Source organism: Rhinatrema bivittatum, chromosome 7 (genome assembly GCF_901001135.1).
Source record: "Rhinatrema bivittatum chromosome 7, aRhiBiv1.1, whole genome shotgun sequence".
Taxonomy (NCBI): domain Eukaryota; kingdom Metazoa; phylum Chordata; class Amphibia; order Gymnophiona; family Rhinatrematidae; genus Rhinatrema; species Rhinatrema bivittatum.
In genome coordinates, this window is record NC_042621.1 from 170,323,536 (window position 1) to 170,347,416 (window position 23,881).

Sequence of the window (23,881 nt, forward strand, 5' to 3'; positions counted from 1 at the left end):
AACATATTCATTCCTCTAATAATCTACTATGACCAAAGATACTCATTAACAGCGTTAATGAGTATCTTTAAAAGACTGCGTCTTTAAAAAGACTGCATCTTTATTGTAATCATTGGTCTTATTTGTAGAGAACTTTTTAATGGAAACTTTCTTCTTTTTTTTTTTTTAATGCAAATAAATCACTTGGCTTTCATAGTGAATATGCACATCTTCAAGAAAACTGCCGCCCGTATTTTGCATACCTGTATCAAAGGCACAAAAATGGAGGTGATTATTCTTGCACTTAACCTTAGTTTCAAATGGCTGGCAGTGTCCCATTAAACCATGTCTAAATGTTTTGTGATTTTATTCTTTATAAGTTTCCATGATTTTTCCCAGCACTGAAGTCAGGCTCACCAGTCTTTAGTTTTCCAGATCACCCCTGGAGCCCTTTTTAAATATTGGGGTTATATTGGCCATCTTCCAATCTTCAGGTACCACAGATGATTTTGATAGGTTACAAATTAATTGAAAAAAGACTGAAATTTCATTTTTTAGTTTTCTCAGACCCCTGGGGTTTATACCATCCAGTCCAGGTGATTTACTACTCTTCAGTTTGTCAATCTGGCCTACCATATATTTCAGATTCACTGTGATTTGGCTTAGTTCATCTGAATCATCACCTTTGAAAACCATTTCTGCATTGGGTATTTTCCCAACATCCTCTTCAATAAAGACCGAAGCAAAGACTTTTTTAATCTTTTCGTGATAGCCTTATCTTCCCTGTGTGCCCCTCTAATCCTTCGATCATCTAACAGTCCAACTGACTCACTCACACGCTTTCTGCTTTGGATATGTTAAAAAAAAAAGTTTTATGAGGTTTTGTCTCTACAGCCAACTTTTTTTTTAATTCTGTCTTAGCCTGTCTTATCAAAATCTTACATTTAACTTGCCAGTGCTTATGCTTTATTCTATTTTCTTCTGATGGATCCTTCTTCCAGTTTTTGAATTAATATCTTTTGGATAAAATAACCTCTTTCACCTCCCTTTTTAGCCATGTCAGTAATCGTTTGACCTTCCGTTCACCTTTCTTAATGTGTGGATTACATCTGGACTGTACTTCTAAGATGGTATTTTTTAACAATGTCCATGTCTGTTACACACCTTACCTTTGTATCTGCACCTTTCAGGTTTTTTTTAAATCTATTATTCTCATTTTATCAAAGTTTACCTTTTGAAAGTTTAGTGCTAGAGGTGTGGATTTAATTTCCTGTCGATAGCAGGGCTGAATTAGCCATTCTGTCATGGGAACTGTCAATCAGGCCCGTGAGGCGGAGCTTCAAAGTGATGTCAGAGCTTTGCTCTGAGGCTGCGCGTGAGTTCCCACGCTGGAATCGACTCTCCTCAGTCTGTTTTTCCGCGTGTGGGATCGCACGCGGAGCTTCCGATCTCCTCAGCATCACCTTCTCCCTGAGAGAAAACAACCTTCAAAAAATGAAAGATCACGGTAAAAAGGAAGGGGGACGGCCTTCGGGTTTCAAGCCGTGCCCCTGTGGGAAGGTCATGTCCATTACGGACAGACATGAACGCTGCTATCGGTGTCTGGGCCCAGACCACCCAATGCAGACCTGCCTGCAGTGTGGTAAGATGTCCCCCAGAGCGCGTTGATAGTTCAACGAAAAAATGCTCGCGCTCAAAGGGATGAGGCAGGGCTCCTATGCCCCACCGTCGGAGGCCCGATATTCACCGGGGCCGCTACCCCGACGCCCCCTCCAAAGCTTCATCGTTGGAGCCGAGCGCTTCCAGACCAGGAGATGAGTGCTGGAAAAAGGCCAAGCAGTCCACTTCTTATTTATTTATTTATTTAACAGTTTTTTATACCGACCTTCATAGTAAATAACCATATCGTATCGGTTTACATTTAACAGAGGGTATAACTGAAGGAACAATTCAGGTAAACAATAAATAACCATAGATAGGAATAAGTCAAAGTTACAATCAACGGGAGTCAAGAACTTGGAAGCTTAAAAACAAGCTGGAAGGACGATAAAGGCAAGTATTAATTATGAAAGATACGATAGAACGGGTTAAAGCTTGAAAGTGCTTTAACCTGGAGGTACCAGAGTCCATAGTTCATGAAAATAAATGCCAAGGCCGGATGAGAGTGGAAGCCATTAGTGATTGTCTGGAGGATCGGAGAAGGCTTGGTGGAAGAGCCACGTCTTGAGTCTTTTTCTGAAAGTTAAGAGGCAGGGTTCCAATCTGAGGTTTGCAGGGATGTTATTCCAAATAGATGGGCCTGCTATCGAAAAAGCTCTGTCTTTGGTCGTGGAGAGACGTGTGGCCTTAGTCGGAGGAAATTGTAGAGAGCCTTTGAGAACCTCTCTAGTTGGTCTGTTAGAGGAGTGGAGTTTGAATGGGATTTCCAAGTCGAGTTGAAGTTGATGATGGATGGTTTTGTGAATTAGGGTGATTGATTTGTATAGGATTCTAAAATTTACTGGTAACCAATGTAGGTTACTGAGGATGGGTGAGATGTGTTCACCGCGGCTGGTGCTGGTCAGCAGTCTCGCTGCCGCATTTTGTAACATCTGCAGTGGTTTGGTGGTAGATTTGGGGAGGCCTAGGAAGAGTGCACTGCAGTAGTCTATTTTGGCGAATAGTAGCGCTTGTAGGACTGTCCTGAAGTCCTGGAAAAATAGTAATGGTTTAAGACGTTTTAGAACCTGTAGTCTGTAGAAGCAATCCTTGGAGGTTGTGTTGACCATTTTCTTTAAGTTTAGTCGATTGTCTAGTATTGCCCCAAGGTCTCTAACATGCTTACAGGTAATGTGAGAATTGTGAGGTGATGGTGGCGGAAAATTGTTTTCATTTGAGGAGATGAGGAGTAGCTCTGTCTTTGAGGCATTGAGGACCAGGTTTAAGCTGTTAAGTAGATTGGTGATGGAAAGAAGGCAGTTATTCCAATGGGTAAAAGCTTTTGAGATAGATTCTGTTATAGGGATTAGAATCTGCACGTCGTCTGCATACAGTTAATGAATTAAGTTGAGATCCGATAACAGTTGGCAGAGGGGGAGAAGATAAATGTTGAAGAGGGTTGGAGATAAGGAGGATCCTTGTGGTACACCTACGGTTGAATTTGTTAGGGGAGACTCTTTGTTGTTGATTTTGACCTTAAAAGTTCTATTGCTGAGGGGGGCGCTGGTGAGCAGCGCTGCTGATGGCTGCCTGAGACGTTAGCTCCGCTCCCCATATTTTCTAGAGGCATTTATTTAGCGGTAATTTCGTTGCAACGGAGCACGTTTATAAAAAATTTCTGCGGGGGAAGGCAGTGGGATGGCAGCTCGCAAGCGGCTGGTTGATTTGAAGCAGTTCTCGTTTACAAAAGCCGCGGCGGAACTTATGCCCGACGAGGAAGAACAGGCCGCGAGCAGCCACGAGGAGGGGAACGGCGCAACAGCTCCAGAGAGCTGTACGGAGCCTGGGGACCCGGCGCTTGCAGCTACTCACCCCGATTTCCAGACCCGAGCGGAACTGCGAGCCTGGTTTGTAGAGTTCCGGACTGATCTTAAGGCTCACAAAACTGAACTGCTTGCCTCTATTGCGGACATGCGCGAGGATCTCCATGCGATGGGAAATCGCGTGGACGACTTAGATCTCCGAGCTGACACGCATAGTGAGGCCATTGAACATCTCACCGGTCAACATAAGGATGTACAAGCGGAACTGGAGCGGGTAAACGAAAAACTTGAGGACTTAGAGAACCGCTCTAGGCGAGCGAACCTTCGTCTGCGCGGGATACCTGAAACTGAGCCCTACTCTGACTGCATGCAAACGGCGGCGGCCATTTGCAAATTCCTCCTTGCTAAAGGCCCTCAGGCTCCTGATGGTGAAACCAGAGAAATTGAGCTGGAGAGAGTCCATCGAGCGCTGGGTCCCCGCAGGGACAACCAACCGCGGGACATAATAATTAAATTTCATAATTTCCGGCTAAAGGAGGACGTCCTCAAAAGTGCCAGAATGCAGCAACACTGGGTTTGGGAGACCCACACTATTGCTATATATAATGATCTTGCTCCTTCAACCTTGCAGAAGAGGTATTCGATGCGGGAAGTTGCCACTGCCCTTCGTAATGAGGACATTCGCTATCGTTGGGGATTCCCTTTTGCTCTTATTTTCCAACGCAAGGGCATTACTTATCGAGTGCGCACTCTGGAGGAGGCTTCTGAGAGTTTCGCTAAGGCAGGCCTGGAGATCCCGTTTGCCCCGGCCGTTCCGCCACGACGGGGCCCCTTAGGGGACCCTACGCTGAGATGGAAGAGACCGGGCCCTGGACACGGGCGCTTACGCCGCCAACAATCATGGAAGGGAGACCCTCCGACGGAGAAGGGTTGATGGACTACCCAGATGTCATTCTGCTTCGTAGTGAGACACTCTTCCCGCTGACCGGATGATTGTTCCTCAACTCTTATTCTTATTTTTACTCTGCAGTCGTGTGTGACTTTGAAGTATTCTGTTGCATTTGTTCTCTCTAGTTCAATAGCATATATCTATTGTTACATATGCCTCAAAATGCTACCATGGTTAATTTAGGGGGCGGCGGTCTGGGTGGGCTGCCAGCGTTGTTCTTTGAGTACCCCCCATTATGATTCGCGCAGTGCTAGCGAATCGTTACTACTGGGTTGTGGGGTTTGAGTACCAGGGGCCAGAGTCTAATGGGCGTGGATGGCTATTCTCCTACCTACTATTGTCCTTGAAGTACACGGGAAGCCGGGTTCATATCATTTTCTGGATGTGTCTGGCAGGGGGGTTCTCTGGAGGGTTTCTAGGTGGGGAATCCCTTTCTAACTCTCACTCCTCATGGTGCGTATAGTGTCCCTGAATGTAAAAGGGTTAAACACCTATAGGAAGCGGCATCTCCTTCGAAAAGAACTTCAAACCCTTAGACCAGAGATAGCGTTCATACAGGAAACGTACTTGAAAAGGAGGTATGATCACCTTTTGGCCTTTAGGGAATATCCCCATCGTTATCTGGCTGCCAGTAGCCTACAGGCCAGGTATGCCGGGACGGGGATCCTCATTTCTGCTCAATTGGTGTTTGAATATATTTCACATGTTGTAGACCCTAAGGGGAGGTATGTGCTTTTGAAGATTCGTGTGGGAGCCCAAATCTATACATTGTTCTCCCTCTATGCCCCTAATGGGGATCAAATTACTTTTTGGGCGGGCATCCAGGCTTTGCTGCTGAGCCATGCGGAAGGCTCAATTATTCTCGGCGGGGACTTTAATGTTACGCAGTGCCGTGAACTGGATAACTCAGGAGGGCCTTTAACCGGCCACCAGGCAAACAGACAATCTCTACGGGGCCTTATGTCCGATTGGAATTTACTGGATATTTGGCGTGATCGTTTTCCAAAAAGTAGAGTTTATTCATATTTCTCGGCGGCCCACGCTAGTTATTCCCGTATAGATTTTTTTCTGGTAGACGGGGTGCTGGGTAATAATGTCCGCTCAGTTGATATCGAAGCCATCACGTGGTCAGACCACGCCCCGATAACTCTGGATGTCCATATGGGAGACAAGGACTTGGGGGACCGGTTTTGGAAACTAAACGAATCTCTGCTCAGGGATGACCGTTTCCTCCAGGAGTTGAATTCCCAGCTTCAGGAATACTTTAGTCTCAATCAAGACCCCTCGATTGCACAGGCAACGCTATGGGAGGGCTCTAAGGCTGTGGCCCGGGGCATCCTGATATCCCGCGCTGTGTTTTGTAAGCGCTCCAGGGCTAGGGCCAGAGCTGCTCTCCAATTGCAATTACTGGCGGTAACCCGCGAGCATATGGAGTCCCAGTCCCCACATAGTTATCAGAAATTGCTGGCCTTAAAGGATGAACTTGCTTCCTTAGATAACCACCAGGTGTTACATGCATTGGATATCACTAAGCAGATTTATTATGAAGGGGGAGATAAAGCTGGTCGCTTCCTGGCCCGCCAGCTGCGCACCAAACTTACGCAAAATAATATTTCCCAAATTAAGAGTGCCGATGGTCTTACACAGACCACTGCATCAGAAATTAGAAAGACTTTCTCGGTCTTTTACCGTTCTCTGTATCAAGCCCAAGCGAATATTCCAGCCCCTGAAATTGAGGATTATCTGGATGGGGTGACACTTCCCTCCTTGACTTTGGAACAACAGCAGTCGTTAGATGCCCCTATTACCATGGAGGAAGTGGCTTCTGCCATTAAGTCTATTAAGTTAGGTAAAGCCCCTGGTCTTGATGGGTTTTCTGGTGCCTATTATAAGAAATGCTCGGGCGTATTAGTTGAACCCCTCACGGCCTATTTCAACAGCTTACGGGATGGTGGGATTATAGATAAACATGCTAACACGGCGGGGGTCACGGTTCTCGCTAAGCCGGGCCGTGACCCTACGTTGTGCAGCTCTTACAGGCCAATCTCGCTCATTAATGTAGATTTAAAACTCTTGGCCCGTATCTTAGCCATGCGCCTTAACAGATTTCTGCCAGGTCTGGTACATACCGACCAGGTTGGCTTTGTCCCTCAGCGCCTGGCGGCTGACAATATACGCAAAGTTATTGATCTGATCTGGTGGGTACGCCAACAACAAATACCGGCAGTGTTACTGTCTCTGGATGCTGAAAAAGCGTTCGACTTGGTGCACTGGCCGTTCCTATTTTCCACATTGCATAAATTGGCCTTTGGTCCTTATTTTGTAAATTGGATTCAGCAGCTTTATGATCAACCTCGGGCCAGGGTTAAAGTCAATAATGGTTATGGGCCAGCATTTTCTATTGGTAGGGGCACGCGTCAGGGGTGCCCCCTCTCCCCCTTATTGTTCGCATTGTATATGGAACCTCTCACTGCCCGGATCAGAGCTTCCTCGGAAATCCAGGGGGTTCGGCTCGGTGACAATCATTACATTCTCTCCCTGTTCGCGGATGATGTCCTGATGATGTTGACTGACCCGAAACGGTCCCTTACAGGGGTGATGCATGAACTGGATGCTTTCAGTAGGGTGGCCGGCCTAAAGGTGAACATAGAGAAGTCCGAGCTCCTGAATGTTAATTTGGAGCCTCGGGCGGTGCAGGACCTTAAAATCCAGTTTCCTTTTAAATGGGCTAAATCGCATGTCAAGTACTTAGGGGTACAACTGTCTCCCAATTTAGCCGAGTTATATGCTTTAAACTATCTCCCACTCCTCTCTAATCTTACCCTTGATATGAGTCGCTGGAATAAGGGAGGTTTCTCCTGGCTTGGTAGAATTGCCATAACTAAAATGACTATTCTGCCCAAGCTATTATACCTATTCGCCTCTTTGCCAGTCTATATCCCGTCTCCGATATTGCGTAGCTGGCAGAAGAGAATTTTCGATTTTATATGGCGGCGGAGGCCGCCAAGGGTGGCCAGGTCGGTATTATGCTTACCTAAATTGCAAGGTGGGCTGGGGGTGCCCAACCTCCGGCACTATTATATAGCCTCTCAATTACGGGCGGTTATAGATTTCCATCGCAAGTATACTGCCAAACAATGGGTCTCCATAGAGCAGTCGATTGTTGGTCCCATGGAACTCTCTGCCATGCCGTGGCAGCCCCGTAGTACGTGGCGAAAGGTATTGGATGTGCCGTGGTCCCTGGGGGTTACTCTCAAGGTATGGGCTAATAATAAACGCCGCCTCCTTGGCGCCCATCAGTATTTCTACCACACTTCCCTAATGAATAACGTTGGCTTCCCTTGTGGGTATCAATCCAGAAGGCTTAGCCACTGGCGTGCCTTGGGGATTACCTCCATTGGGCATATTCTCGTTGGGGGTGCTGTTCCCTCACGGGAACGCTTTTTTGAGTTACACCAGCTTGATCATCGTGATTACTTAGCTTATGCCCAAGTGACTCATTTTATACGGGGTTTACTAAGGGACGGGTCATTATGCCCGGGCAGATCTCTCATGGAAATCTATTGCAAACATAGTGACTGGCTTAAAGGGATAACTTCTAAGGTTTATCAGTTGCTTTTCTATCCACAAGGGGCACCTGGTTGCTACGTCACTCAATGGGAGAAGGACCTGGGTAGACCATTGGGGAGGCGGGTTTGGGATGAGATCTACCTTCATGCCCGGAAATGTTCTCTCTCAGCTCGCATGCAAGAAAACTGTTATAAAATAATTTATCGATGGTACTATACCCCTGACAGGATACATCATTTTGCCTCTGCTGTGTCAGACTCCTGTTGGCGTGACTGCGGCCAGCGGGGTACTTTTTGCATATATGGTGGAGCTGCGCTGTTTTGGTTCCATTGTGGGAGGCAGTGTTCACCTGGCTGACTAAGGTTCTGAATGCACCGATGGCGCTTGCTGCTGAATCTGCTTTGTTGCAAATCTTTCCTGATACAGTCCCTAAGCACGCGCAGCGGTTTTGTATGCAGGTGTTTATTGCTACTCGTACATTGATTGCCAGGAACTGGAGGACGGCGACAGTGCCGCGTCTTCAAACCATCATTTCTTTATTACTTCGCTACCAGAGACTGGCCTCCTTAACTGCTTATAAACACAATACCATGCCTTCTTATCTTAAAACCTGGAAACCCTTTTTGGACTATATGACCCGTCCTGGACCTCCTTGACTGGCTGGCCTGTGGTTCGCTGGATCCTCAGGGCGGCAGCTGGGCCTTGTCTGGGTCTTGAAGGCCGATGCTCCCTGTTCCAGGACTTTCTATGCCTACGCCTAGCACATTCTTCAGTGGTGGACCTTACTTCCTGTAGGATTATGCCTCTTTTGCTTTTACTTTCGGATACAATGTTTCACGTCCCATAGGATTTGCTGTATACTTATGGTATGGTACTCTGCCCAGGGGGGGTGGGGGGAGGGGTTGGGGGGGGTGTTTCTTCCGCTAGTATGGTTTACTTGTAAGCAAGTTTGACAACTGTGCTATCAATGGATTTTTTCTACTCTGTGTGTCTCCATATGCCGGTTGTCTGTTTGTTACCGTTGAAAACTAATAAAAATGTAAATTTCAAAAAAAAAAAGTTCTATTGCTGAGGAAGGACTTGAACCATTTTTGGGCTGATCCAGAGATGCCGATATCTGCTAGGCGATCTAGAAGGATGGAGTGGTTGACTGTATCAAATGCCGCCGAGATGTCCAACAGGACTAATAGAAAGGAATGTCCTTTGTCTAACCCCATTAGGATATGATCTGTAAGTGAGATGAGGAGGGTTTCCGTGTTGCGTGCTTTGCGGAAACCATATTGCGAAGGGAATAGGATATTATGGTCCTCTAGATATTCAGAAAGCTGGGTGTTTACCAGTTTCTCCGTAAGTTTGGCAACGAATGGGAGATTAGAAATGGGTCTGAAATTCGCCAGAACATTGGGGTCTAAATTATGTTTCTTGAGGAGGGGCTTGAGAGAAGCGTTTTTTAGACTGTCTGGGTAACTTCCTTGAGTTAGAAGGCCGTTGATGATGCTTGTCAGAGGTCCTGAGATCGTATTCGGGATGAGAAGCAGGAGTTTCGATGGGATATTATCAGCCGGATGGCTAGAAGGTTTCTGTTTTTTTAGGAGGGATTCGATCTCTTTGGTGGAAATATATTCGAAACTGTCGAACTTGGGTCTACTAAGGGAGTTGGAATTCTCTCCTGACTTCTTGAGGCCGCGACTCGAAGCGCGCCGAACACCATGGCCGAGCCGCTTCGGTGTCAGAGAGCCATACAGTGCGGAAGCTGGCGCCTGAAACCAAAGCCTTGGGACTCAGGATCGGAGCAACACCATCGGCGCAGACGCACGGCGCACTCATGCATGCGTTGACTGGCGCATCCCCTCCAGGCATGGCGCCGACCCCGATGAAAAAGCGCAGGTCAAAAGAGTCGAACGGAAAGTGCGCAGCCGGCGCATCAACCGGGGAGTCGGGTCTACATCATGGAAGTGCGTCGACGACGCAAGAGAAGCGGTCATCGACCCATAGAACTGACGCAGGACTGCGCACGACAGCATGAGCCATCTTCCCGGCACCCAACCCCGGCGCAGTCGGCGCGCACACTAACGCCTCAGGTGGCTGCTCCCAAATGGGCAATGCAATCTGTGGCCAGACCATCCAAAGAGACAAAAGAGCCTCCGGAACATCTATCCTGACGTCCAGAGCCATCACTTAGGCATCAGTGCTCCTCAAGCTCTTCTTCACATTCTTCAGGCGACGAGCATGCACATATTACTTTGCTATTGTCCGGGTCTTCCTCGCCATCTCTGCAGGTGTTCTCGGATCTCTCCTCTGCTTCTCACCACCGTTCAACAGGGGATGTTCTTCAGGAACTGCTCTTGAAGAAACGAAAGTTGTCCACGGTGGACCATGCGCCTCGTCACCGCACACCGCCGCCAGACTCCGACATCCTCTGAGCAGCTGTGCCGACGCGCCGTCTCAACCTATGATGCCTCCTCAAACAATGGAAGCTTTCTTTAATCTCTCCATGGTTTTATCGGGTTTCTTTGAAGTCCTCCATACTTCTTTCCACATGCCAACATCCCCACTGGGCAGTGCTGGGCAGTCTCCACAACCATCACCCCACCGATCGCCCACACAGTCTAGATCACCATCTCCACCAGTCCCATCCCCACCGCCTCCAACGGTACCGACATCACCGGATCCCATTCCATGGCCAAGCTCTCCAATGGCCCACACTACGTCTCCGGACTCCTCCACAGGATACCCTTCTGACCCGAATGAAGAACCAGCAGAACCTTATTCCCCACCGGAAGACTTGACTTATCCCAAATTCTTGGATAAGATGGGCAAGGCACTCAACATCCAAATCCAGAAGGTGCCAGACCCGAGAGCTGATACCCGTGGCCTACTAAAAATCTTTGATCTGCCAGCGGAGCCAACTGCCCTACCGGCACATGCAGTGCTTATCACTGTTCTAGACAAATCCTGGGAGACCCCCTTCATTCTCCCGGTGGTCTCCCAGAAAATAGACCTCAAATATAAAATGCAACCGTCGCCATATTATACTCCACCTCAATTACCTCACGCTTCCATAGTCATGGAGTCCGCTATGGCTAAAGCCAAAAAATCCAAACTTCACTCAGCAGCGCCCCCAGGCAGATACCTTCGCACCTTAGATGAATTTGCGAGGCGAGCCTTCCAATCTTCGATGCTGGTAGCTAGGATCAACCACCATCAGTTTTACATTGTTCAGTATATATATGATTTAATTCAACGACTTAAGGATGTCTCACAACCCTTAGAACGCACTTCCACTGACACTGACCTCATCAGGGACATGGATGAAGCCATCCGTCACCTGTTAAGAATGGTTTATGAAGGCTTCGAGACCTCCTCCCATACTTCAGCCGCGGCAATTGCAGCACTTCGGGTAGCCTAGCTTCTTGCAAGTTCCATCAGGGAGAACGTACACGATAAATTGGCTAACTTACCCTGTAAGGGAGACAATTTGTTCGGTACCAGGTTTCAGGAGACTGTAGCGCAACTCAAGCAACAGTCGGTTGCCGTTTAATCTCTGACCACGCCGCAACCCTATTCCTCGTCACGCAGGTATTATGCCCCTCCCAGGAAACAAACATTTAAAAAACGAGTGTATAGGCCGTTCACAACGTACCGCCCTACGCCATACCAATCCCCGACTCACCCACAGAACCAGTCTACTCAGAATAGACGGGGACGTCCCTGTCCACAATGCCCCCAAGCTCAACAACCGGCCACTTCTAATAAGCCTGCTCAGGCTTTTTAATAACAGCCATGCCACCATCACAGAAAGTATCAGCAGGGGGTATACGGGCTCACATCCAGCAATGGGAGAACATCACAACTGATCAGTGGATGCTGGAGATTGTTCATATGGGTTACCGGATTCCCTTTCCCTCCTTATCACCTCTCCTGCACCTAACATCCCAAGGGACCAGATCCAATCCTAGGCTATTGGAGAAGGAAGTGACTGCCTTGCTCAAACAAAGGGCAATTCAACGCCTCCCTCCCTCCCAACAGAACAAAGGTTTCTACTCCCCTTACTTCCTCATACCCAAGAAATCGGGGTCCTCCGTCCTATCTTGGACCTCCAAAAACCTCAACAAATTCATACTCAAGGAAAAGTTCAAGATGATATCGCTAAAATCCATCTTACCCCTGATCCAACCCCACGCTTGGATGTGCTCCATAGACCTCAAGGATGCATATACTCATATCCCCATGCATCCCTCCTCCTGGCAATACCTGTCTTTCCAAATCAACAACCAACACTTCCAATACAAGGTACTTCCCTTTGGTCTCTCGACAGCACCTCGAGTATTCACCAAGTGCATGGCAGTGGTGATGGCATTCCTCAGACAACAGGGACTAATCATATTTCCTTATCTCGACAACTGGCTGCTTGTGGCTTCAACTCCATCCACGCTCCGCCAACATCTTCATGACACAATAACTTGCCTCAATCAATTGGGACTAGTAATCAATTACCAGAAATCATACCTACAGCCTACCCAATGGCTCCAATTCATAGGAGCCTGCCTCGACACTATCAGAGTTTTTCTGCCACAAGACAGGAGATCCTCCATGCGTCAACTGTTCTGCCTTCTCAAGATCAACCCATCTCCCATCTTCCCGCCAAGTTTTAATAGTCCTGGGGCACATGGCGGCATCGATCCACGCAGTATCCAACACACGTCTCCATATGATGCATATCCAGTAGGATCTCAAAAGGCAATGGAAGCAACATTCACAGCCGTTGACACGCAGAATACTTTTAACAGACACCATGATCCAAGAACTGGATTGGTGGTTACAACATTCAACTCTCACCAAAGGAGCACCGTTCGTCCAGCTCCCTCACAATATAGTCCTCACTACCGATGCCTCCCGCAGGGGATGGGGAGTACACCGTAACCAACTCCAGACTCAAGGTCTCTGGACCAGACAGGAGCAATCATATCAAATTAGTTTACTGGAATTACGTGCGATACTCTACGCCCTACGAACCTTCACTTCTCACCTCCAGGGCCACCGTGTCATGGTATACACAGACAATCAGGTGGCCATGTTCTACATCAACAAACAAGGGGGATCGGGCTCATGGCTCCTGTGCAAAGAAGCACTCGCCATCCTACTATGGGCCAAAAGTCATTCAGTTTTGTTGCAGGCCACTTACTTATCAGGCATAGCAAACACTCAAACAGACAGACTGAGTCGGGTGTTCCACCCACACGAATGGTCTCTCCATCACAAGGTAGCGGAGATCATTTTCCACAAACGGGGAACGCCATTGATAGACCTCTTCGCCACAGAATACAACCGGAAGGTGACCTGCATTTGCTCCATGTGGTCCTGTCCACTCAGAGACACCCAGGATGCCTTTCTCATACCCTGGACAGAACCACTGATGTATGCGTTTCCACCGATTCCGCTCATCACACGCACTCTACAAAAGTGCATGCAGGACGGGGCTCAAATGATTCTCGTGGCACCTGCCTGGCCTCGACAACCATGTTACACATACCTTCTGCAGTTATCCGTAGATGCACCGCTACGGCTACTGCAGAGCGAAGACCTCCTGTCTCAGGAGCAAGGAACACTCCTCCATCCGCTCCACTCGTCACTTCATCTAACAGCTTGGAGGTTGAATGGATCTCTTTATCTGAACAAGGATTTTCCATCACAGTCCAAGACGTCATGTTAGAATCCCGGAAACCATCCACGAGACGCAGTTATCAATTTAAATGGAAAAGATATGCAACCTGGTGCGGAACCACGGGTATAGACCCACTCACCTGTGCACCTGACAAGTTGTTGGACTACCTACACACTTTGTATATCGCAGGGTTTGCCATGGCCTCGGTCAGAGTACACCTCTGTGCCATTGCGGCCTTCCACAGACTTTATGAAGGCCAACCGATTTCACTGCACCCCTCAGTTTCTCGAATTATTCGGGGACTAGTCCATCTTCGACCTTCAGTACCGTGGAATCTCAACCTGGTTCTGGAACAACTAATGTTACCACCGTTCGAACCAATGGACTCGGCACATGTCAAGCTTCTCACCTGGAAAGTGGTGTTCCTAACTGCGATTACTTCGGCTCGATGGGTGAGTGAATTGCAGGCATTAGTTCACTATAGCCCTTACCTCCAATTTTATCACCATAAAGTTCTCCTATGCACTCACCCGACTTTCCTACCGAAAGTAATCTCCCAATTCCATCTCAACCAGTCCATTGAACTCCCGATGCGATGTGGTTTTGCCCAAAACCACATCGCAACGAACGGGAAAAACTACTGCATACCTTAGACTGCAAAAGAGCATTGGCTTACTATAAGCAGAGAACCCAATCGCAGACCAGACCGTCTCAGCTATTTGTGTCATTTAACCCCAATGCTCCAGGTCTCCCAGTAGCCAAGTGTACCATTTCTAGCTGGATCACCCAGTGTATACAATTCTGCTATGAAAGGTGCCAGTGCAAGCTCTCTTCGCCACCCACGGCTCATCAAACACATGCGGTGGCGACTTCACTGGCTTATCTTCGACATGTGGCTCCACTGGACATCTGCAAGGCTGCCACATGGGCATCTCTTCATACTTTCACTTCCCATTACTGTCTGGATCAGCAAACCACGGAAGACGCCAAATTGGGAAGAATACTCCTACAATCATTATCCACAGAGTAACATGGTCGACTCTCACTTATATTCATCACATTTCCTTGATAAGAGGCTAACATGTTTGACTCAGTGTGATGGGGAGCTTAGGTCTCCCTAATTCAGCCCTGCTATCGATGGGAAAAAGCAAGTTTGCTTACCGTAAACTGTGTTTCTGTAGATAGCAGGATGAATTAGCCATGCTGACCCACCCACCTCCCTGCACAGTCGACTCTGCCTTTACGACCATGCTTGCTTAATCACAGACTGAGGAGAGTCTATTCCAGCACGGGAACTCACGCGCAGCCTCAGAGCAAAGCTCTGACATCACTTTGAAGCTCCGCCTCCCGGGCCTGATTGACAGTTCCCATGACAGCATGGCTAATTCATCCTGCTATCTACGGAAACACCGTTTACGGTAAGCAAACTTGCTTTTACTGACCCTCTTCCAGTCATTAATTTAAATGTGTCAAGTGGTCTTACCATCATTACCTCTCTTGTCTGTCTGTTCCTGAACCGATTGCTCCATAAAACTGTCATTTATTTCATCCAGGAACTTTATCTCTCTAGCATGTCCTGGTGTTTCTCTTACCCAGTCAATATTGGGGTAATTGAAATCTCCTATTACTGCACTACCAATTTGGTTAGCTTCCCTAATTTCTCTTAGTATTTCACTGTCTTGCCATTTTGGCCAGGCGGATGGCACACAAGGGATTTTGACCCATAAAGTTTTAATTGTGCATTTAGTCTCATGCAGGATCTTTATCCTGTTGGACTCTATGCCATCCTGGACATAAAGCACCTCCCTTCCATCAAGATGATCCTCTCTGTCAGTGCGATATAATTTGTACCCACTATCTCATTGGTTATCCTCTTTCCACCATGTCTCTGAGATGTCAGTTAAGTCTGTCATCATTCACTGCTATACACTCTGATTCTCCCATCTTACATCTTAGCGTACAAACATTTCAAAGTGTGTTTTTAGTTTTTATTAACATTTTACTGAAATCTTTTAGCTCAGGTGAGTAATTATAGGCACTTGGGCTACTTTTCTTATTATTGGAACCGCTCTGTAAGGATGCCCTAACTCTAATGCTTTATTAGTCTCCTTTGAAGATACCTCCCTCCAAACCATGTGCTGCTGAGCAACTGTCTGCGTTCCCCTTTGGTTTAGTTTAAAAGCTGCTCTATCTCCTTTTTGAAGGTTAGCGCCAGCAGCCTGGTTCCACCCTGGTTAAGGTGGAGTCCATCCCTTCGGAAAAGTCTCCCCCCTTCCCCAAAAGCTTCCCCAGTTCCTTACAAAACTGAATCCCTCTTCCTTGCACCATCGTCTCATCCATGCATTGAGACTCCGGAGCTCTTCCTGCCTCTAGGGACCTGCGTGTGGAACAGGGAGTATTTCAGGAAATGCTACCCTGGAGGTTCATAGGTATCTGCTGCTTTGTACAGCATGATTGAAATTCATAAAATTAGTTCAGTAGTTTTTAAAGGTACATGAGATCTAAAAGCCATTTTTTAATAAATTTCTTCCTGGCCCACACCTTCTTTTTAAGCCATTACCATATGACGGAAGTAGTGAGAGCAACCTCTCTAGCGTATATGCGTATCACGGAATGCAAGTAGTGTGGTCCATGTCCCCCTCTCTACCCTCTTTGCTTTTAGCCACTTGCCTCTCTCTCCCCCCTCCCAATTCATATACAAAGAAACACCATAAGCGCACACATCTCTTTAGCCCTTGTAATACATGCTTTTTCCCTCCCAACCTGACTCTTACTGTACCAAATCTGATGTGTGTCACTTTCCTTCTGGTGGAGGAATTGAAAGCAGTATTTCCATGCTCTTTCTTGCATGACTCAACAAGCAACTTGATGTTCTTTTTCAGCATATGGTGATGGCACTGCACGGTACTGCAGTAAAACACGAACATTTTTGTCTGTGCATATAGGTTTGCATGAGTCTTGGTTTGATTCCATCGTGAAATGGCATTATGAGCAGGAACGGCTCAAGGAAATCTGCCGCCTGAGACGGGATGAGATGGTGCCCTGCCCCCTCTCTTCTCTTCAGCCGCTGTTGGCTGCCTCCAGCGACAGCCCGTAGCAGCATCTCTTCTCGCTTCAGCCGCCTCCGGTAGCGGCCCGTGGTGGTCTCCATCCTCCCTTCAGCCACCACCGGCGGCCTGTGGCAGCGTCCCTCCTCCCTTCAGCCGCCTCCGGTAGTGGCCCATGGTGGTCTCCATCCTCCCTTCAGCCACTGCCGGCCTGGTCTCTGGCGGTGGCCTGTGGCAGCGTCCCTCCTCCCCTCAGCTGCCCCCAGCCTGGCCTCTGGCGGCAGCCCGCAGCAGCATCCCTCCTCCCTTCAGCCACCGGCAGCGGCCTCCTCCCTTCAGCCCCTGCGGCACGCCGCGGATCGCAGCGTCACTCCTCTCTTCCGCAGCAGCCTGCAGCATTCACTCCTCTCTTCAGCTGCCGCCGGCCTGGGTTGGCAGCCGCAGTAGGAGCAGGCAGTGTGAGGCGAATGCCACAGCAGTGTTCTAAGAGGGGCAGTTTTTTTTGCTACCTCAAAATTCTGCCGCCTCACCCTGCCTCATTATACAACCGCCCCTGCATATAAGGCAATAAAAACTGACAGTAAGGAAAGGCAGTTATTATTTTACAGGAGATAAGTGGGAGGGAAAATCCCTCTCTTGTCATGGGAATGTTGAGCGGTATTAGGAGAGGGGATCACGAAGCTCATTGGTTCTGATTCCATCTGCCCCAGTTCTATTTTATTTTATGATTGTGTATGTAAAGATGTTCATTGCCTAAGCCTATTGTGTTAGGCGATTCAGAAATCCAAATAAATGTAAATGTAAAGTTCATAGACCAGCTCTAGCAACTGCTATAAGTTAAAAAAAAAAACCAAAACTTGTTAAATTCCATTTTCATAAATGTATCATAAAGTAATGTGGTAACTGTTGGTAGACTTAAATATCTAGACATAACGGTCAACAAACTAGTTGTAGGTACTTCCTTTTTGTCACTGTAGCATAGTATGTTTGTCCTTGTCATTTGAGTGATTCTTGCTTAGCTGGCCTAATAAATGACTATTGCACTCAGAAATTAGTCACAAATGAATTCCAGAAAGCGTTTATTGCTTGCAACTTGTTTGTTGACCTTTTTTTCTGCGTGCATTACAAATATTTTAATGTATGTTTTTCTTAATTTACAAAGGAGCTCCTTGTACACAGAATAAAAGGTATAATAACAATCATTGAATTGCTATGAAAAGGTTTTATATGTATTAGAAATGTATGTGCACTGTTAATGCAGTCATTGCAAGGAAATGTTGACAATAGGTTGTCACTTATGACTGATCTGGCATTGTGCACGAGTCAAGCCAGAATCTGTGATTTAAAGAAAAGTGTTAGGCTTTCCTATGTATGAATAATGGGGTCAGCATAAAAACAAAGACCAATGTTAAATTTTAATTTAACATTGGTCCATCCAGTCTGCTTGCTGGGCAGACTGGATGGACCGTTTGGTCTTCTTCTGCCATCATTTCTATGTTTCTATAATTTGCTCCAACTATTGGTTAAATTTACTGTGCCACTGCATTCAAAGATGTTTTCCCAGGACTTCTAACTCGTTCAAACAGTGGTATGGGTTATGTTTTTTCCCCTTCTACTAGAGTTCTGATGGCTGGATCTTTTGCTGTAGTTTGATTTTTTGGGTTTTTCACTGATAAATTAAAAAAGCCAGGGTATTGGCCTGGGAAGTGCTTACTATATTTGTAAATCATTCTAATACATTTTTATATTGTTTAAAGGCTTGTCCATTACCTTACCTATATGTATTAGCACTCAGTTGTTTGTATGGTTTTATTTAAATGAAAGAAACTCATTATAAAAGAATTGTTGGAGTAACTGGGGATTCAATTAATCCATGGTAGTGATTCCCCATTGACTATGGGCCTATACAAATATTTGGAATTTCATTGTGTATCTACTGTTTTTAGTTTGACCCCCCTTTCCTTGTCTCGTCAACTATGCTTGGCCTATCTAATGTTTTTGTATGTGTGCTTTGTTTTCAGTGTGTCCATACTGCTATACAGATACTTTCACAGCTTGTTTGTACTGTGATTTGTAAGCCTCTTGCATATTAGACTGCAAGAAAGATTTTTTTTCTGTACTTAATGTGTTACAAACAATGGGTCTTGTTTTAGGAGCTAAACTCAGCTCTAGTGGAACGAGATCGAGCAATCTGTGAGAGGAATGAATTACTGGAAAAGTACTGCCATGAAATAAAGGACAAGGCTGAAGCCCAGAAGGAGCTTGATCAAGCTTGCAAAGATATAGAGACAGTGAAGGAAGAAAGAGATGTTGCCAGAAAAGAAAGAACAGAAGCAATCATCCAAAGAGACCATCTATTAAGGGAATATTACCAAGCTCGCCAGGTACTTCTCACCTCTTTCAGATGTGGCTGCATCGGATTAACCAACATTAGCTGACATCAAATCACAGATTAAGAACACTCTGGATTATCTAAACAATAATAGTTTGAATGAGAGTTGTATGCAGTGTTCATACTGTGTATCAGTGTCTTAAACAAAATTATACAGCTTTTATTGCTCTAACCTGTAGATTAAATTACTGCCTAACACTTAATAATCAGCATCCTAAATCAATACAATTTATTTATGCAGTTTAACTTTTAAATACCAGCACAGTGATTGGTAACTGGCAAACAAACAGCATGTTTAGGTAATAATTTTTTGGCTATATAATGATGTAAAGCATATATTTTTTTTAAATCTGGGAAATTGAGTCCAGACATAGCTATCTTGTGACTCAGTAAAGGCCTCACAGTGCTTCATCAATTTATACGTATCCATTTATTATTAGATATTTCCATATCTCCTGTAATGTTTTTTCTTCTCCAGCCCTCTCAGGCCAACCAAATTAATACATGTAGATCAGGACAATACAAGGTTATGAGCTCTGGGTTTCCACAACCTTCTGCTTTCATAGCTTGAGTACCCTGTACACTGCAGATAAACTTTCTTATTTCTGCAACTTATAGTTTGACTATTATTAACTAGTAAAGTTTGAAGTTCTTTTCGTTTGGAAGTGAAATAGTCAAAAAAATATTAACATTCTTAGACATCACTATAAATATTTTATATAGTGATACCATATAAATGCCTGCATTATTGCTAGGATTGTGATTTTAGTAGGATTTGGGGAAGTTACAGTAACTTATGTACTCTATCTTGTTACCATATTAGGGAAGAATTCTCAGGGAATGAGTGGAAGAAGGAATCCCAGAGAGCTAGGTTGTTCTGACATCATATATAAGAGACAGCGAGGAAGAGCTTTATTTAATTGACTGAACTGAGCTCATAAACCATTATGCACCATTATTGGGGGGAAAAAAAGCCCCCTTGTTTTTAAGCAAGTGTATATTGTGCTTTTGGCTTGCTTTAGGTAACACCTTATCCAGAATCCTGAAAGGGAGATGTTCCAGTAGAGTGGCTTCCACACAAGCTCTTGGTTGGGAAGAGGATTATCATAGCACCACTGGGAAGGGAACAGAAAGTTCTCGATTCATTAGTCTCCAGATCTTGTAATTAAAATTTTAAAGTTTTTTTGTTCCTTTTAAAAATGAAGGGTGCATAATACAAAAGACTTTCAGAAGAGCATTGCCACTTAGCTATCCTTTTGAATTGACTGTGTCGATGTGCATCTGGCTGAACAATGTCAGTGCAACCAAATGTTTTTAAAATAAATATATTTTCCACATTGTCATGTTGCGATAGTACCAAGTGGTGCAATAAACTGTTCTGGTTTTGTTTATTCCAAAAAGGTGTGAACAGAGAGTACCAGTGGGAAGATAAAAATACAGTGTAATTTGCTAAAAAGCTGTAAATGTCCTTGGGCAGCTACAGTTATTTTGGAATTGAATCATCCCAGTTTGCCTGCAGATTCTGAGATATCTAATTTTTGAACAGTCTATTATACTTAGAAATTTTTCCAGCATCCATAATGGTGGAAACAACTTTAACATACATAGGAACCTGCTTAGGAAAGACACACAGGCAGATCCCTTTCCTGTAAATCTGCTGAAATATATATTTAAACATTTGCACTTGTCAATTCGGTTTGAGAGAGTGTTGATTTTATTAAAACTTTCAGCTGCATCCTTTTTTTTCACAAAGCATGCAGAGCTGTTGTTTAAAATTTAATGTAAGGGAAAAGAGTAGATAGCCAAACAGCACTGCTGCAGATATCCATTGCTTACTGGCAAGAGCAGGGAGTCTACATCTAGCATAGTTATTGTTCTGAATGCTTCTATTGATGCCTTGAGTATATGCTCAGCACTAACACAAACAGCTTGCATGCTTGATCACTGCTATTCATAGGGTATATTTGAAGACACTCAATACAGGACTGTGAGAACCATTCCAGATTTTAGTTTCAACTTAATTGAGAGGGTTATTTTTTGTTTTGTTTTGTTTTTTTACTTAAAATGAAGGTATTCCAGTTAACTTCTTACCTATAAAGGGTGGGGTAAGTGTATAACAAAATTTTAAGTGACTCTGAGTGTTACATAGCAGGAGAATTAAAATATTCCTTGATGTGACTATAGAAATATTTCTTCTCAGTCATGTTTGTGTCAGGGGCAGGGGAGTGCTGGGTGTTTACATGTATATAATTATCAAGAAATTATTTCAAAATATTTTGTTGACGAAGAAGATTAAATATGCAGTTTGTTCATTTAATCTAAACCTCAGGCTGCTTGTTCAGGTTTAACACAAATGAAACAGAAGTACTATTTATATTCCTCAAAATAGCGCATTTGTTACCTGCATCTTTTCTTCTGCCTATTCTGGGTTTCTTCTGCTTTGGTCATAAACTGCTTTGTTGTTACATTATTTAATGGGATGCACTGAATGCAGTTTGTTTTTTCACTAACCTTTATTTTTATAAATAACTTCCACTGACGTTATTCTTGCATTTTTAGCTAAGTTTTATTGGGAGAGGGATAGTTGTAGCTCAGGTTTCTAATGCTGTGCAGTGTGATGGAAAACCCTAGTTTACTTTGGTAACATAGAAACAGACTATATGTCCCATCTTGTCTTCTCAGTCATAAAACTGCTCACTTTCACAATCTCCATTTCTCCCCCAGAAATCCCCTCTGCTTGTCCCTTGCTTTCTGGAATTCAGATGCTATCCTTGTTTCCACCACTTCCATTGGGAGGCTGTTCCATGCATCCAAAACTTTCTGTAAAGAAATACTTCCTTAGATTATTCTTTGGTCTACCTCATCCCATGACACCTCATTCTGAAGGAAAAGGAGACTCTGGAAAGACCCACCTCTTTTGCATTGATTCATCTGAAGTATTTAAATGTCTCCTTCCCTATGGCCACCTTTCCTCTAGAGTATACATGTTTAGATCTTTAAATCTGTCCCTGTATGCTTTATAACAAAGACCACTGACCATTTTAATAGCCACCCTCTGGACTAACTCCATCCTGTTTTTGAGGTGCAATCTCCAGAACTATACAGCGTATTCCAAATGAGGTCTCATCAGGGACTTTTTTTTCCCAAAATAATTTTTATTATATTTTTAAATAAATACAAAAATAAAAGACAACTTACAAAAATAAAACACAATACAATAAAAATACAATATCAAATTAAATAACCATCAAACAACAATCAAATATCCCCAACCTCTGTATCGCTCCATGGTGAGACCGCACCTTGAATACTGTGTACAATTCTGGTCGCCACATCTCAAAAAAGATATAATTGCGATGGAGAAGGTACAGAGAAGGGAGACCAAAATGATAAAGGGAATGGAACAGCTCCCCTATGAGGAAAGACTAAAGAGGTTAGGACTTTTCAGCTTGGAGAAGAGATGACTGAGGGGGGATATGATAGAGGTGTTTAAAATCATGAGAGGTCTAGAACAGGTAGATGTGAATCGGTTATTTACTCTTTCGGATAGTAGAAAGACTAGGGGGCACTCCATGAAGTTAGCATGGGGCACATTTAAAACTAATCGGAGAAAGTTCTTTTTTACTCAACGCACAAATAAACTCTGGAATTTGTTGCCAGAGAATGTGGTTCGTGCAGTTAGTATAGCTGTGTTTAAAAAAGGATTGGATAAGTTCTTGGAGGAGAAGTCCATTACCTGCTATTAAGTTCACTTAGAGAATAGCCACTGCCATTAGCAATGGTTACATGGAATAGACTTAGTTTTTGGGTACTTGCCAGGTTCTTGTGGCCTGGATTGGCCACTGTTGGAAACAGGATGCTGGGCTTGATGAACCCCTGGTCTGACCCAGTATGGCATTTTCTTATGTTCTTAAACAGAGGTTATTATATTTAATGTACTCACTATAGAGATCACACTAACCAGCCTGTAGTTAGCAGCTTCCTCCTTACTTCCATTTTGTGAAGAAGAATCAGATATGTCTGTCTAAAGTCCTCCAGACCTACTCCCGACTCTAAAGAAACATTGAAAAAGTCAGCCAGTAGAGCTGCCAGAACTTCTTTCAATTCCCTTAAAATACTTGGACTCGGCCTGTCAGTCCCCATCACTGTATCTGCTTTTAATTTAGCTAGCTCCACACAATCTTCTAAAAATTGAGGTTTACCTCACTTCCAATCCTATTTGTGTCAATTTTCTGTGGTCCTACTCTTGGCCTTTCCTCAGTGATCACTGAACAGAAATATGAAGCAGTTTTGTTTCCTTATTCCCTTTTGCCTCCAAGTCTCACAATGCCACTGTTGCACTTCCTCCTATCACTAACATATTTTTTAAAACGTCTTGTTCCACTGTTTTAGCATATTTGTTGTTCTATTTGAATTTTTTCATTCTTGACTGATTTCCCATTTTCTCGTAATTTTTCCAGATATTGTTGCAGTCTTCCTCATTTTTGCATTCTCTTGTAGTTTATGAATGCTAACCTTACCATTTCAGCTACTTTGGAAAAATATAGTGACCTTTTTTCCCCCCTCTTACTGTTACTTAATTTCCTGACAAATATTAATTGTCCTTTTAGTTTTGGCCCACTGCTTTTCTGCTTCCCCTAGATCAGGGATGGCCAACCTTTCTCACATTGAGAGCCACAAACTCTCAATGTGAGAGTTCAGAGGCAGAGAGTGGCCGTGCTTTTCACGAGTGTGGGTGTGTGTTGGGGAGGAGAGGAGATAGGATAGCCCCCTGCCCGAGAGAAAAAGCCAACTCTTTCTCTCTATATCCCCTATTAG

At 44.9% G+C, this 23,881-nt stretch overlaps 1 protein-coding gene across 2 annotated transcripts in view; it reads left to right on the forward strand.

Moving 5' to 3' along the window:
- DLG5 (discs large MAGUK scaffold protein 5) overlaps positions 1-23,881 on the forward strand; it is a 469,022-nt gene that overhangs the window by 178,725 nt on the left and 266,416 nt on the right. Inside the window, exon 8 of one of the 2 annotated variants that reach the window (XM_029609514.1) lies at positions 18,825-19,055. The exons of the other annotated variant lie outside the window; for it this stretch is intronic. Within the exon in view, the coding sequence (XP_029465374.1) occupies positions 18,825-19,055 (231 nt within the window). The remainder of the gene's footprint in view (positions 1-18,824; positions 19,056-23,881) is intronic. 2 annotated transcript variants of the gene reach the window in all.